This window comes from Ananas comosus, unplaced genomic scaffold (genome assembly GCF_001540865.1).
Source record: "Ananas comosus cultivar F153 unplaced genomic scaffold, ASM154086v1, whole genome shotgun sequence".
NCBI lineage: Eukaryota > Viridiplantae > Streptophyta > Magnoliopsida > Poales > Bromeliaceae > Ananas > Ananas comosus.
In genome coordinates this window covers 1-17,098 of record NW_017891302.1, presented here as the reverse complement: position 1 = coordinate 17,098, position 17,098 = coordinate 1, and the positions used below count along the sequence as shown (strand labels likewise).

Below are 17,098 nucleotides of genomic sequence, written 5' to 3'. Positions count from 1 at the left end.
CGGACCCCGTAGACCCTCTCTGCATGATACACAGAGAGGGTCCGGACCCGAGCTTCAGGATCCCGACCCCGTAGGTCCTCTCTGCATGATACGCAGAGAGGGTCCGGACCGGTGCTTCACGATCCGGACCCCGTAGACCCTCTCTGCATGATACACAGAGAGGGTCCGGACCCGAGCTTCAGGATCCCGACCCCGTAGGTCCTCTATGCATGATACGCAGAGAGGGTCCGGACCTGTGCTTTACGATCCGGACCCCGTAGGCCCTCTCTGCATGATACACAGAGAGGGTCCGGACTTGTGCTTCAGGATCCGGACCCCGTAGGTCCTCTCTGCATGATACGCAGGGAGGGTCCGGACCGGACCTGGGCTTCACGATCCGGACCCTTGCTGGAAGGTTCGGACCCTCCGCCCGACTTCATATAATCTCTTTGGTCCATTCTCTCTCATACTTTCCCAATCTTTTATCAAAACATCTCTCACGAACCCTTGAAACCTCGACGGTGAATTTGCTTAAGTTTTCTCTTGGTTTTCATCTCATTTTCGGTAAGGTTTTCAGATTTGCTTTGTTTCTTGGTCAATATTCCGAAATTGTGCATATTTTTGTAATTGATTCATATAACTTGTTAGATCGTTTCTTTCTTTCGTTGGTTTTTGATCTAGACTTGCTGGAGAATATCATATTGTGTTTTTGCATAATTTGGATAGTATATAACCCCAAATCTGTTTCATTTGTAAACATAAAGAGCTTCATGTCAATTTTATTGATAATGACAGAATATTGTATTTTCTATTGACAGTATTTGACATTGTTTTTTTTTGTGATGGCATATTTTCTGCTAAAGTTCTATATGGCCCTGGATTATTTCTATAAATTTTTTTTAAAAGTGTTTTATAAATTTTTTTTTTTCTTAGAAAGTGATATTTATATGTCAATTTTGTTACAAATTTGGTTATAAACAGGAAATTTTTTTTTTTTGGTCACATTGTAGTATCTTTTCTTGGTACTTGTGTTCATGATGGCTGGTGGTGGGCGTGGGGAAAAACGCCGCCGTTCCTCGGCTCAGCAACCAGCCGAGCAACTTGTGGAAGATGTGGGCAGTGAGTATGCTCCCGAAGAGGAGTCGGAAACAGAATCGACCGACTGGGAAGCGATGGCTCCTGAGGTGTTGTCGAAGAAAAAAGGAAAAGAGCTGGCGGCTCCGGAGAAAGAGAAAGGAAAAGGAAAAGGAAAAGGAAACGAAAAAGGAAAAGGAAAAGAGAAAAGAAAAGGAATAGGAAAGGAAAATTGAAATCGACCCGCGGTAAGAAGAAGACCGATGGTGATGAGAGTCGTGAGCCTCCAGTTGATTCTAAACGTCAGGCGATGTTCTCTTCCAAAGTATGTATTGGCGAGCGACATGTGGGTGTTCCTCAGCTAATTAAAAAAGCACCCGTGTTTGAATCCCTTTATATGAATGGTGATCTTGTGTCTATTTGTTCGTTTCCTGAGCAGACGGGTTATTGTCTTGAACTGATTCGAGAGTTTTATATGTGTGCTGGACATCTCCATGATACTGATGGTGGACCATATTGTTTCAAGACTTCTGTCCGTGGCATCTCCTTGGATATTACGCCGGATTTGGTAGGTTCGGTTCTTGACATGCAAGTTTGTACTGATGGAGTTGATTATTTGCATGCTGGTATTGACTCAATTCGTGACTGGCGACGTATTGTGAATGGCGTTTGTGTGCCTAATACTCAGTCAACAGGGAATTCAGTATTGTCAAAAGAATTGAAATTGGAGTATCGTTTTCTCAACTTTGTTGTGGACTATAATATCTTGCCGACAATGAACACGAAGGTCGTACGTTGGGACAGGCTGTTGTACATGTATTTACTTGGACGACCCGACGAGGTACGATCACGAGGTATTAACTTGAACATTCCTTTTCTGATTTGGCGTCGGATGACAAAGGATATGAAATCATCCAATCATAATGAACGTCTTCCATATCCCTTGATCATTATGCGAATCCTTCGTGCTGTTGGTGTGGACACTCGATGCAGCTCTTATGAATTTAGTCTCGGGGTTATCAGTGAGACTACTTTTATAAAGTCTGCTGTTCAGCTTCAGTCACCTTCTCGTCATTCTCCCCCACGTCGTTCTATTCAGCAGCACTCTATTTCGGCTCCTGCTGCTCCTGGACCTTCGCAGCCTTCTCAGGAGGTATCTGAAGAGGATGTATCAGTTTCCTCTGTGTATCGTGAGCAACAACGACTCTCGAATGAACAAGAACGAATTTCAAGCGAGCTTCAACGCATTGTTTCTGAACAAGCAAAGCTTTCAAGAAAAATGAGCAAGATTTCTAGGGTCATGAAGGTTATATTTGACAAAATGGGATGTTGTAGTGCTGATTTACCTCCTCAGGATGCAGATTCGGATTAGGTGTCCTTGGCTGTTTACATGTTGATGTTTACATGTTGATACTTACATTACGATGTTTTTTTTTTTTTCGGGCTTACATCACATGCTTACATGTTTAGTTGATATTTAGGTTAGTTGATGTTTGTGATTACTTGATCTGTGACTTTAACTATTTGAACTTCCGATAGTGTTTAGTTGTCTATTGCAAGTTTAGGTTAAATATAATACTTTGATTACTTGATATGCTGATATCTGGATAACTTGCCTATCTTGCTAGACTTCTGTTTTTGATGACTGCAACTAAAATTCTGACTATCATGTTATTCGTTGCATATCTTGAGTGTGTATTGTGGAGAAGTTTTGTGCATGATTTTCAAGACTTCAAGACTCCTCATCTTGTCTAAGTCATAGAGTTTGTCAAGGATGAGTAAATTATAATTTTGTGCATGATTTCGTGAAGTCGATTGGAGTCTTCAATAGTTGAAGATGAAGAATTGAAGCCAAGATTACAAGATTTGGGAGATAAAGACTCGTTCGTGATGCTCGTTTACTCAAGGATGTAGGTTAATAATTTGTGGTGAAATTATACTTGAGAAAAAGTGTTTAGAAGACTTAGAATTGGTTATAAAGATATAAACTGGAAAATTCTAACTTTTTCAATGTTCGGGATCCGGACCTAAGGAGGATCCGGACCCTGTAGGTCCTCTCTGCATGATACGCAGAGAGGGTCCGGACCTGACCTTCCGGATCCGGACCCCGTAGGTCCTCTCTGCATGATACGCAGAGAGGGTCCAGACCTGAGCTTCAGGATCCGGACCCCGTAGGTCCGTTCTGCATGATACGCAGGGAGGGTCCGGTCCTGAGCTTCACGATTCGGATCCCGTAGGTCCTCTTTGCATGATACACAGAGAGGGTCCGGACATGAGCATCAGGATCCGGACCCCGTAGGTTCTCTATGCATGATACGCAGGGAGAGTCCGGACCTCGACTTCACGATCCGGAACCCGTACCATATATTTCCTGATACGCAGAGAGGGTCCGGACCTGAGCTCCAGGATCCGGACCCCATGGGTACTCTCTTATAATACTTATTTAGCACTGTCAGATATATGGGTGTTCCACCCAAGGTTTAAAGTGTACCGAATAACAATATAAGTGTTCCATGTATGGCTATAATGTGAATTATCAGGTCTCCAATATAAAAGTCGTCATATAACTATTAGATATATGGGTGTGACCTACACTACTATAGATGCACCTTGGTAAAATTCTAGTTATAACCAAGTAGCCTTAGAGAGTACCTCAAGAATGGATAGCAGCACCTTTACATCACAAGACGAAATACATACAAGCAGTATCAAATGTATAGCATTTTAAATATATATAAATATACATTGAGTATAATAATTCAACCAAAATTCACCAAGGTTGTATTAACATGACCCATATAGTAAACAAAAAGCAAGAATACTGAATATTGCTAGATATGAGGAATATAGGCACGTCATTACATTGTTGTCAATCTTACATCCAGTGCTACAACAGCAATAAGACAAATAGGAACTATTATTAATCCACTGTTTATAAATCGACACATACGAACAAGGAGGTTCAACACAGATCAATTCTAAATCTGTAACTGTACATTTAATACAATGCCTGCTGCTTTCATGTGGGCGATGCTCTTTCACCGTGCTGCAATTCATGTTCCTGCGGGATCTCCTTTTCCTGTAACTGTTTAAAGGTTAATAGGATCAATTTAATACCACCAATATATATAGATTGTATCGAGATTTTGTCAATACCTCTTGCAAATGAGTTGGGTGTGGCATGAGCGTTCGAGGGGTCAGATTCTGATTTGTAGATTGAGAGGGCATATCCACTCTATAAGGATACATGATAGGATGTGATGATACGGATATATTTTTAGGGCCCCACGTTGTCTGATATAAAAAGAAAGCAAACGTAAACCATATTATTACTATATAGATAAAATTGTATTAAAGAACCGTCCATAAGAAATATAATTTGTGTTACTGTAACGATGATGTCTCGGCTACTTTGTACACCCATCCCATAAGGTAAGTCACTTGCTGACGGATTGTTAATCGTAGGACTTTGTAGATGAACCTGTTTTAATAAACCATTTTGTTTTGTAGAATATGAGATCCAGATGTTTAAAAATAATTAGTGAAGTTCCATTTATATGTCTATATTAGAAAATCAAATATAGAAATAATAATGCGTAAAATATGTACGCTCTGTTGGGACGAGGCCGACTGTGATGATGAGACACAATTATAGATGGAACATTCACCGTTAAATAACCTGTCCCAAAAATGTTGCCCAACCTGTTAAATAGAGCATGAATAATTATCACTCATTGTCGTCTATCGTATATTACAATCCAAAAAAATATTGATTGAGATAGGTTAAGATATACTTGTTCTTTATTGCCTTTCATCTTCAACCGTCGTACAACTTTATCGGTCGTCGACTCTTTTCTTTTGCTTGGCGGCCGGCCTTTACTGCGAACAGGTAGTGGGCTCAAAACTCTCTGGTCGTTATTTCTACCATTCGACGCATCATTCGAAGGTGTTGCCGCAATCGGCGAATATTCAATATCATTGCTCCCCTTGGATGATGAAGTATTTTCTAATTTCGTCTTCAAATCTCGTAATGTACGTAATGCTAGTTCGCATTTCTCATCAGACTCAGCAGCTATGTCTGCAATGTCATACATATTCCTACATACTTCTTCATATCGATAAATTTTCGCGGTGCTTCCTAAGTTCTTATGCCATGTCTTCACGCGGGTATACCTCCGTCTGACATCCTTCCTCCAACGTGTTAATATGTACGAATTTGGGACAATCATCAACTTCCTATGAACTAGGACGGCAATTGAATGTCGACATAAAATACCTTTATACCCAAATAGACGGCAAATACAACTTACTAGAGAGGTACCTTCATCAAAATATACTGTGAAGGGTACATCTTTACCTCCGTCGCCATACTCATTTACTTGATAAGAATACACACTGCCGTCGAAGACAATAAGGAGGTCTTACAATGCAATAATTCCTTCAACTTTGCCTGAAATTCTCTAAATTTCGTAATCGTGTATACATCTTGAAATTGCTTCTCAAATGCATAACGGCTGATACACGGGATGACTGAGCTGAATGATTTGTAGTCTAATTCTGCTTCTTTTTCAGCTTTATTTTTTATTGCGCTTTCATATTGCTCAACGAATTATTTTAATGAAGTTTTCGAGTTCACATACACATCAAAAAATGCATTCATACTTTCGCTACGCTGTGTTGTGGACATTCCAGCCCAAAATGTATCATTCACATAAGCTGGTATCCACTTATGTCTTTCCTCGTACAGGCCTGACAACCACTGATTATTTTCAAGTGCATAACAAGCTATCATTCTCTTCCATTTTTCCTCAAATTTAATTTCTGTCAGTGATTCATAAATAGCATCCATCATCACGCTCTTCATCGAATGATATTCGCCATAGCTTCTTAGCTTTTCCGGTATCTTTTTTGTTATGTGCCATAAGCACCATTGATGCCGAGTATTAGGAAAGACACGTGCGATAGCATTTTGCATCACTTTATCTTGATCTATGATTATTGCTTTCGGGGCACGGTCCGACATGCATGACAACCAATTTCGAAAGAGCCATACAAACGATTCTGTATCTTCAGTGGAGAGTAGGCCGCACCCCAACAAGATCGACTGTCCATGATGGTTAACACCAACAAAAGGAGCAAATGGCATATCGTACTTATTTGTTAGATATGTCGAGTCGAAAGTTATTATATCTCCAAAACATTCATACGCCGCTCTACTCCGAGCATCTGCCCAAAACACATTGCGAAGCCGAGAATCATCGTCTAGATCTATGGCATAAAAAAAGTTTCCATTTCTCTCTTGCATTTCTCTAAAATAATTACAAATTGCTTCGCCGTCACCTTCACCAAGTCGTAACCGACGGGCTTTTTCAATATAATTGCGAGCGTCCTTCTCTCCAAATGTTAAGTTTTCATATCCACCAGCCTCAACAACAATAGAATTAAAACTTTTATTCAATCTTATTCCAGCACGATCATTAAGATCAAGCCGCCTCTTGACGCTTGTATCTATAACTCGATTGCAGGGAAAAAATCGAGACTTATAAGGACTTAGAGTGTGATTATGCTCAAGTGTAATTTTGTTTATTACACAAGATGAATCCCCATTTATTACCACATTTATTCTGGCTGGACAGTTTGTCTTTGCTACCGATGGACGAGGACGAATATTCGTTACGGTCCGATACATTTTTCCATGACGAGAGCATGCGATTATTACATATGTAGCCTTGCCATCGGTCATTTTTGTTGACCTCTTTACAACTGCAAATCCTATTTCTTGTGCATAATGCTTATAGAAATTCAAAACAGCATCAAAATTGATAAAAGTCATTCCAATTTCTGGTGCCGATATATTTACATCCCTGACCTCACTGTTTCTTTCTTCATCCATCTCAAAAATATTAAATCCAAATAATCACTCAACGAAACAAATTTAAGTAAATTGTTCACCTGTAAGACATTATATAGAGTTGGAATACTAAATTAGAATAATAGTGAGCAGGGAAACTATTTGTCAAAATTTAGACATCTAAAGATTCTACTACGCCCTAAAAATATATTATCTATTAACATATAGATCATACATCAAATCAGTGATGAAATTAATCAAATAATTCATCACAATTAAAAAATTTTAATTTACTAAAAAAATTAAACATCTCATACCTGGTTATATATGTGGCAGTGTACGAATCGTTGTGCTCGGGGTAAACCATGTCATTCAATTTTGCCGCATGCTCGATTGTCGCCTCCGTACTTGCCGCATCCAATTTGATCGCAGAATCCACCTTCGCGCTTCTTTCTCTTCCTCTCGTTCTCCCTGTTTCTAGCAGAGCACAACTCCTCTCGCTCCCTCTCGCGCCATGCCCTCGCTCTCTCTCGCGCCCTGCTCCCGCTCCCGCTCGAGCTCTCCTCTCTCTCTCGGTCGCTCGCTCGCTCACCTCTCTCTCTTTAGCTCGCTGCCTCGCTCGCTCGCCTCTCTCTCTCACGCTACCGCGCTCGCCTCTCTCTCTCTTTAGCACAATGGCGCCAAAATTTAGGGCAAAAGAGGGAAAACGTGAGGGGATAAAATGTGGGAGTGAGGTTAACACTGGTTTTTTTTTTTTTTTTAAACCAAGTTTATATTAGCCGTTGGATCAAGGAGTTGTAGGATCTACAACTCTAAATGGGGTGTATGGGTAGCACGACTCTTGTATGATTCAACGCAGGTGCCCGTAGCAGCTTGGATTAAGCCCACTACTAGTAATGAAATGAAATTCATGGTGAGATGTGTTTTTAAATGAGGCCGTAAAAAATATATCGTAACTAATTTATACTAGTGTAGGAACCCGCGCAATGCGGCGGATATAATCATATTTGATTAAATTTAATAATATAAAAAATACTTTAAAACTTTTAGAATAAAATTATAATTTAATAAAAAATAACGAAAGATAAAAAAAAAAATTATAGGAGAAAAAAATGTGTTACATAGAAATCGGACCCCTTTATATCCTCATTTAGGGTAGTATTCTCTACTAACACCGATGCTTTCGTGAAATATCATAGCGCCTTCAACCCTTTTTCGGTAAGTCCTATACATTACAAATATAAGTGGTCGACATCGAGGGAGAAAGGTTCGAGGCTAGGGTTAGAGTTCGACTCACTCGACATTGACTGTGAGAGCGAGGGTGGTGCGCTTGCGGGCTTGAGGGGAGCGGACGTAGTAGGCGAGGTCGTTGTCAAGAACGCCATTTGCCGTGCCCACAGGCTTCTTGGGCAACGATTCTTAGAAAATAAAAACTAATGAGAGGGAAGTGGAAGTAGCGAAGTTACAAAGAAGAAATTATGAAATGGGAAGTCGAAGAGACATACGTTATGAAAAAAAATTAATAAGACGGGAAGCCGAAGAGGTAGACGTAACAGGGAAGGAAAGCCGAAGAGACCGCTTAGCCATTTGGTTCAAAAAAGGGGTAAGTGAGGATGAAAGATAGGCTGCCACGTGGTAAAATTAGGGGAAATAATGTTAAGGTATAGATTTTTCAATCCTATTTTTTTAGTTGGGTGTATCATAATTCTTTTGCAATTCTTTCTAAATTAAGTCTTTAGTGTCATTAGTGTATTTATTATATCTTAATATTGTGTTGTCCTCTCAGAAGCTTGGTGTTGTTTTTTTTTTCATAATTTGTTTATTAAGGTTAGCTTTAAATTTGGTGGTTAGAAGCATGATATGTTTTTCCAAGTCGGTAGAGTTGTTCTCATCAAGGGTTTCCGTATTCTATCCGGAATTGTTTTTTTGAAAATTCTATTATTCCTAAACATATTATTAAGGCTAAATTAGAGAAACCTCTCGGTCAATATCCGTTTTTTCACTTTTTTCTCGTGTCATTCAAAAACCTACATTTTATCCTCTTAAAAAATAAAAAAAATATTCACAGAAAGATACGTTGTTACAAAATGATCAAATTATCCCTCATTTTCTTCGGGGTGAGTGTGGACGAAGAGATGGACGAGGGCGAGGGCGAGGCGGCGGAGGCGGGTGAGGGCGTGTGTGTGGGCATGGACAGAGAGGTGGGCGAGGGGGAGTCGGCGCGGCTGAGGATGAGGAAGGAGAAAGGTTTCGGGGATATTTTGGTTATAAAGATAGGATATAAACGGAATCCTAACAAAACACGGTCGACATAGGTCAAAGTGAACATTTTAAATTTTTTAAGGGGGTAAGGTAGGGTTTTTGAATGACAGGAGAGAAAAGTAAAAAAAGCAGGTATTAACAAAAAGATTTTTTGTAATTTAGCCTATTAATAATGATTTTTCTGAGTATACTAAAAGGTTCTTTTGGGAAAAAATTGAAAATTAAAAAGATATGCGCCTTCTAAAGTAGGATGTTGTGACATCCTGTCAAGAAGAAGGTGATTTAGGAATAAATGTCACGCCCGAGTACCAGCGGAAGCATAATCGGTACGTGCACAGACCGGCCATACACCTGCAGTATATAAGGCGTCTACAACCAAGCAAGTCGATAAGAAGAAGATCATAGAAAATTCTATCCCGATATCAGAGCAAAGTACCAGTCAACAATACTATCAACAATAGAGCAAAGGAGTATAGTCCAGAAATCTCAACCAAAAGATGAGTATCACAACTAAAGTATCTGATCCATACAGTAGATATACAGTACTGGGTATACAAAAAGTAGGTACAATGGTAGTCTCTCTATACATAAGGACATCACCCTCGGCCGTAGCCCGAGTAACAAGGTGATCGACTAGCACGCTCCTAGTAGTGCCTAGCTAGGCGCGACTCCCTTTCCACGATCCCTAGCCTCTCCTGCAGATGGCTCTGTAAAAACAACCACCAAAAGGGTGTGAGAACTATTAACAATAGTTCCCAGTGGGTAAGCCGCCAGCCTCGGCGAATTACACCACTAGGCTCATAATGTACTGAAAGTAAGTAAAAGCGACAAATGCATGATATAGAAATATGCAGTGTTAACCGGTAACAGGCATGTATTCAACATGTAAACATGATTTCTGCAGTAATGAATCAACTGAATAATAGAAGTATCGTAACTACTATAAACATGGACATAAACATAATCATAGAAGTGTAAGTACTACTGTACACTACAACTGATACTCAGTCATTACTATCATTATCATTTCCACTTTCATTTTCATTCACTAGGACTTACTCAAGGTAGTCCAGCTTGCGCCGCGCCTAATGGCCCCGTGGTAGTATACACTCCCCACGGCAATCCACTTCGGCACCCAATCCCGCACGGGCGAGCAACTGTCGCGTAGGCCAACTCCGGAGTGCCGGCTTGTAGGGAGCTACCCTCACAAGCGTGTGCGAATGAGCACGATGGCAAGCAAGCAAAGTCCATTATCCACATGTTTCAATTTTCATATTTTCACATGCAAAGTTCAGAACCCTCGATCCTCTGATCGGAATGTCAATACACAAATAGTAACAAAAGCTAGTATCCACTAGATTGTAAACATGTAAGGGTAATGCTAAATCACATGGCATTATAATCTTTTCACTATCATGACACTAACAACATAGTCATAGTTCTCTACTTTAGAGTCAAGAGCACGTCATTGTTCTTTATTGTTCATAAGTCATTCAACTGAATTGAATATGAATATGAATACTTTCATGCATATATATTCTCTACTTTATAGAGATTTCATTCTACTTAAGCATCAAATATCACAATGATATGTTTCCAATTCTCTATCAATCACATATGCACTCAATGCACCTATGCGATTATTCTATTCTGTAGATACATATAGAACATAGGGAAGCTCCACTTGCTCTGGTTAGGTCAAACCCACCTAGTACTAGGCTCCAACTATTCACAAGAAGTCCCACAATCGGCTCAACGAAGCCCCAATGCTGCTGAAAAACAAACGTCAAGATTGGATTAAATCTACGGCCGAAATGTCCGATTTCGGCTCAATTCACATCTCGTATCAAGTAGTAATATAAATCGCTGTTTTGGTTCACCTTAGTACCTCCAAATAAGTCTCTAAAGGCTTCCCAAAGCCAATCAAGGATGATGCAAAGGTCGGTCGAACTCCCGCTGCGATCAACACCAACACGACATCAAAATCATCATATATTAGCAAATATAGCCGGAATCTTGCGAATTCAGTTTTCTAACTGAAATCCCTGCTTACCTCAGGTTAGAACACTTTCTAAACCCGCTTCCAAGGTCACCAACTAAGCTCCAAGTGGTTCGAGAACCTGCAGCGAAGGAACAAGTCCAAACTGCATCAATTCGAGCGCATAACCCGTGTATAGTCCGAAATAGCTTTATAAAGACCTAATTAGCTCTACTAGGCTTCAAAGTAACATATCCCAAGTTAAAGGAAGTTAATCCACAGCTAAACAACTCAGCTTTAAGTGTTAAAACCTCAGCCTAACACAGCACGAAGCAGAAATGCGAAAGCGATACTCAACTTGCCGAAAACAACATCAATCACGAAGAACTTGAGTCGATTACCTGCTTAAGCATCCAACCAGCAAACCCCTGGTTCAAAGCTGCGGAAAAACCTCCAAAATACTCTCTCCCACGACCACGCAACCCCTGCGATGCTCGCAATCAGCGAAGAACGTGCGTGGCGACGAAAACGGCTAAAACGGCGAGCTCTTTGTAGAGAGAGAAAAATCCTAGAGAAAGAAAGAGAGAAATGGTGGAGAACCCTCCTCTGGTCTCAAGACCCTTCCACAGAGCTCCTGAGTCGTGCTGGGGGTTATAGATTGGGATTAGAAGGTGAAATTACCAAAAAGCCCATGCTGCCACGTTTTTGCATTGCTGTACCGGTACAAGCTGATGGCTGTACCGGTACAGCAAGCAGAAAAAGGCTGATTTCGCCTGTTTGATGCAATTTCTCACTTTTAACCCTCCAATCACTCTCTAACTTGGTCAAAAACTTCTCCAAGTCAAATAGCACGTGTAGAATAATTTCACACACTCGAACTCTGCAATTTGCGGAAGTCCAGTGTATTACAATAAATGACCTTGATATTACGAAAAGAGCTCTTTTAACCCCCAAAACCTTTAAAAGTGCCAATAGTTATTTAGAGTTAATTAATGTGGGAAGTATAAAAACTTTCATCTTTGCAAGGCCTTGGGTGAAAGGAAAAAAATTTATTTTGTAATGACCAAGGCACTTAGAAGATCCATACATGGCTTTAGAAAAAAAAAAAAAAAAAAAAAAAAAAAAAAAAAAAAAAAAAAAAAAAAAAAAAAAAAAAAAAAACTACTAGGAGGACCCATGGGTGTTTAATGTTCCTCCAATTTGAAAACCAACATTCATTAACACTTCTTTCAATCTCGTTAAGAAAAAAGTGACAAGATTGATTGCTAGAAATGCTTGAAATGTCGATTTTGTTTGGTCTGAATATTGTTGATCAAATCATGAACATCCAAATTCTCCTTGCTGATTGCGAAGATAAGTGGATCTAGACCCTTGATTAAAAAAAACAAGGAGTCCTAATGATTAATACTGCTTATCATTATCATTATTTGTGAAATCCTACAAAGATATTTTTGATGAAAATAGTATTCCTTTCTCGACTTGGTGCAAGATATGGGCGCTCGACGTCAGCCCTAGAGTAAAGAGTTCTTGTGGAAGCTCAATCGGGAAAGACATATGTCTAACAATCGGTTGACCAAATTTAGCATTATCTTGGACCCATCTTGGTGCTTCTGCTCTTTTATGAAAGATCTTGATCATATTTCTTTCGGACGCAATGCCGCCAAAGCCATTTGGATTATATTGTGACATATGTGAAGATTAGGTTCTCTTTTGATGAAAATTAGTTGAGAAACAATTGGCTTAAGGATGGCATTGATTTACAATCTAGCTTTCTATACGATGAGATCCAATGGCAAAAACTAAACTATGAATATGAGAATAAATGGTCATATGATGACTTATTTAAAGCTAGTGTGGAAACACGCGCGATGCAGCGGGTAGATAATAGAAACAAAATTTAAAAATTTTAATAAAACTTATATTTACAGTTTATTGATATATAGAAAGCTATACCATATTAAGCACGGTCAATTTGCATGACTAAATTCGCATGGTGAGCAGGGGCCCCCGCGCGGACCGGCTCAGCGGGCACTTATATGGGCCGCGGCTCGGCTTCGCGGGCCGATGTTTCTCGAAGGAGACAATGTTCTTCAGAGTCTCTTTTTCTTCCTCTTCTTTCTCATCAACTTCGTTAACATAATGAGAGAAAGAGGGAGATGAGTGTGGAGTGGGAGATTAGAGGATGATATTTTTTTTATGATGCATAAAAAAGAGTTACAAAAGAAAGAGGGTGGGAGATTAATGGAGGAGGGGGGTGGATTAAAGTTATAAATGTTAGAAAATTGCGTACGGTAAAACGCAGTGGAAAAAGAAATCAAACAAATTTGATTTTGAAAAACTCTCGAGATCTAATCTCAGAAACATGCAATTAGGATCCCTCATGTTCTTTAAGATTAAAGGAGAAAAGTAAGATCGAATCATTACCTTTTTCGCGGATAAATCCTTGCCTCAATTTGATGATCGTGGAATCGGGTTCTCTTGAAGCCGCACACGCGTCCGGCCTCTATAGGTATCCACACGAGGTTCTTGATTTGATCGATGTCCTCACCGGGGTGCTAGCTAGCATCCTCAAAGGACGTCTTTCTGCTAGAAGATGGAAGGAGACAGCAAGATGAGACGAGAATTCAGGTTTTCTAAAACTCACCATATTTATATATATAGGAATTATAATTCTAATCCTAATATATACATGACAATTAAGATAAAGTATAATCTAAATTAAATTTATTTTTCCTTAATGTTAGATGATCAAATCCTAAAATTGATTCACTGAAATTTTAATTAATTGATCTTTCAAATTAATAATGCAAACATTGCACATAAGTCGTTATAATTTACTAACTATTCATAATCCGCTCTTGTAACTTTATACTTAATACACTAATTTCCCAATTAACAAATTAATCCATCATCAAGCATATTACAATTAGGTCCTCCCGAATTTCAATAATCGCATCTACTAATCCGACTCAAACAGCAACCCTTTGTGTGTGACCCCAGCTATCTATCTGTAATGAGATATATTGATCACACAATAATATCACTGAATACTCTTTTCAGTGGATACGAAACATCTCAACTCAGGCCAATAAGAATTATGAACATCTAGATAATTCTCAGAGTCTCACCATCACCAGCTGACCCTAGAAGGCATGTATGGCATTCCAGTAAATGGAATACTGAACGTCTTGGTGCTTTAACGGTGTATATACAATCCTTCATATCATTACCCACTTGACGAGGTTATGATAACTCGTCAACCCATCGTCTTCAATTAAATTTATTCGACTCGAGTCTTCAATATCGAAACCCTTTTCTGCTATATATTCTGGCCCTTCAAAAGGTCTCTAAACTCGTCTCAATAAATCACATAGACTAACCACTATCTACCAAGAGATAGATTCCATCGAGATGCGCCACACACCATTCCTACAATAACCCTACTGCACCAACATGCACCGAAGGACCCGAATGGCTTAGGGACGCAAGTATGTACATCAAACACAGTAACCATTGTGAAAGCGACACGTAACGGTCAAAGGACAGTCACACTACGCAACAATGAGTAATTCACGACGAGTGGAAATAGACATCCAATTGACTTTCTCGCGTTGGTCATCGCTCGTACACCTTTCTAACACCCCTGCATCTTCGCTTTCAGTGTCCACAAATGTCGAACGAGACCCGATCTACCCAAAAGGCGGCGACACTATGACAATCTCACCGATCAATCAGTCCCCGTGATGATCCATTGATCGGAATTCTAATAATCACAAGACACCATGTCTCAAATTCTCAAACACTGAGAAATAGTCACATCTTATAATTCCCTGAACATTCATGACACATACACAACATGAAGAAAATAAAAACAAAGTTATTCATAATATTATTAAAATAAATCAAATTATGTCCTAAGAAAGAATACATGTTCGCCATGGTGGCTTCTAGGCATAAATCTAACATCCCATGCACTAAAGCCAATCATCCCATAACCTAAGCCCCATCTTCTCAGGTGAGCTTAGCTTTCTGCTGGCTAAGTGTTTAGTCAAATGGCCTGCCACGTTAGCCGGAGCCTACTCTCTGATCTCGATTATTTCTTGTCGAGTAGTCGCGTATAAATCCTGCTTCAAGTATGACTTGACTTCTGCTTCCTAGCGAAGGCTATGCCCATTGTTTCGCAATAGATGTATGCGCATCCGATGACATCACACTTAATCCGCGACAAACTTAAATCAAAGACCTACATCAATCGCAGATAACTCTGGCTTCATGTAGGTGTTGTTTTGAACTCTTTCCAATACACAAAGCCACCATTGCATAGAAACACTTCTGACTAGACTTTCTATCGCACATCAAGACATAAAGTCTGAATCGTATATCCTTATACTTTCACTCTCTCCTAAGACCAAGACATATTCTTATCCTCCTCAAACTTATATGTCTCTACGCATATCCAGTGCTCATACGCCTGATTAGATGAATCTACTTGACACACACAGCAACTCGCTATCAGGTCTGTAAAAGCATGGTATATAAGTACTCCCTAAAGTTGAGGCATAAGGATCTTACCATACTGAATCCTATAAAGTATTGGCCATTTCTTAAAGATAAATATATTCTAAGAGGTAAAATCCTTTTTTGAGTTTTCCACTGCCGAACCCTCTTCACACCTCTCTATGTACATTTCTGTGAGAGCTACATCCTTTAGATTATCTCTATAGACAGCTTACCCAAAATATAGAATCTTCCCTTAGATCTTCAATGAGAATCTTTAGACAATCATATTTTAATGAATCAGCATTGGAATGTTCATTCAATTAGGAAATGTCATCCACGAAAAATACGAGGAAACAGCATCTCCACTGACTTCTATAAACACAAGGTTCTGCCTCATTCTCCGAAATAAACGATTTCATCAACGTTTACGAAACGAGTATCCAAGTCCGAGATCTTGCTAAGTCCGTAAATGACGATGCAACTGCATTACTTGTGACTTCGCAAACGTAAGTGAAACCCAAAGCGCTCCATAAGAGATCATTCCTCAAGATATCCATTGAGAAGGCTTTTCACATCCTTATGCAATCATCATAATAAGTATCGCAAGGCAGCAGTAAAGGATTTGAGCATGCCACAGGTGAAAAAGTCCCTTATATCAATGCTTCGCGTTACTATAACCTTTCGCAACCAGCCTTGCTTTATAGTCTCTACCTTCCATCCGAACCTACTTCTTTTGATATCAGTACACCGATAGTACATACCTTCTGGTGGCTCCAAAACCAAACCTGTTGGATGCAGATCAATCGACTTACATGCATCAACCATTCTCGGAATCAATGTCAAGACGTCGCTCGTTGTAGTTTTGGATCATCTTATGTTCCTATCTCCCATAGAACATTCCTCCTACTTCCTCTGTAAGATACTAAGTATCATTTAGTGGATGGGAGATTCTACTCGTTCCTACAGGGAGAGGTACTACATTATCAGATTGAATAGTTCTTAGGTTTATGACTCGTTGCTCTTCAGAGACTCTCTTTTCGAGCTCAAATTTTCTCCCACTAGCTTTTGAATAACTGTTTTCCAAGAAATACAGCATTTTTGCTCACAACTAAATTGTGATTCCCTGGGATTATACAATGATAACCTAAAGTTTCTAGGATAATCCAATAAAACGAGCCCTCTCAGACCTAGCCTCTAACTTGTCCACCTGTAGTCCGCTAACATAGGCTGACCATCCCAAATCTTGATATGACCAAGATTGCGTCTTACCATCCACACTCAACTGCGGGTAAAAGATTAGAGGAACCCTCTTTTTTTTTTTTTTTTTTTTTTTTTTTTTTTAACACAAATAAGCTGTCGTAGAACAATCCCCAAAAAAATAAAGAAGATCAGTGAACTCACATAGATCGACCATATCCAATAAGGTCCGGTTTCTCCGTTCTGACACCTTGAGT

General features: G+C 39.6%; 1 protein-coding gene and 1 long non-coding RNA gene across 2 annotated transcripts; both read right to left on the bottom strand.

Annotated features, from left to right (window-relative positions):
• Positions 1–5,662: 5,662 nt before the first annotated feature.
• LOC109704826 (protein FAR-RED IMPAIRED RESPONSE 1-like) lies at positions 5,663–6,946 on the bottom strand. The gene has a single exon (XM_020225612.1). It carries the CDS (start codon positions 6,944–6,946, stop codon positions 5,663–5,665), a length of 1,284 nt encoding a protein of 427 aa, XP_020081201.1.
• A 3,954-nt stretch (positions 6,947–10,900) lies between these two features.
• On the bottom strand, positions 10,901–11,712 carry LOC109704825. The gene is made up of 4 exons (XR_002214493.1): positions 11,546–11,712; positions 11,220–11,286; positions 11,047–11,122; positions 10,901–10,935 (listed from the first exon to the last, which is right to left on the bottom strand). It is a non-coding gene; the product is annotated as an uncharacterized LOC109704825 (long non-coding RNA).
• Between the last annotated feature and the right edge of the window lie 5,386 nt (positions 11,713–17,098).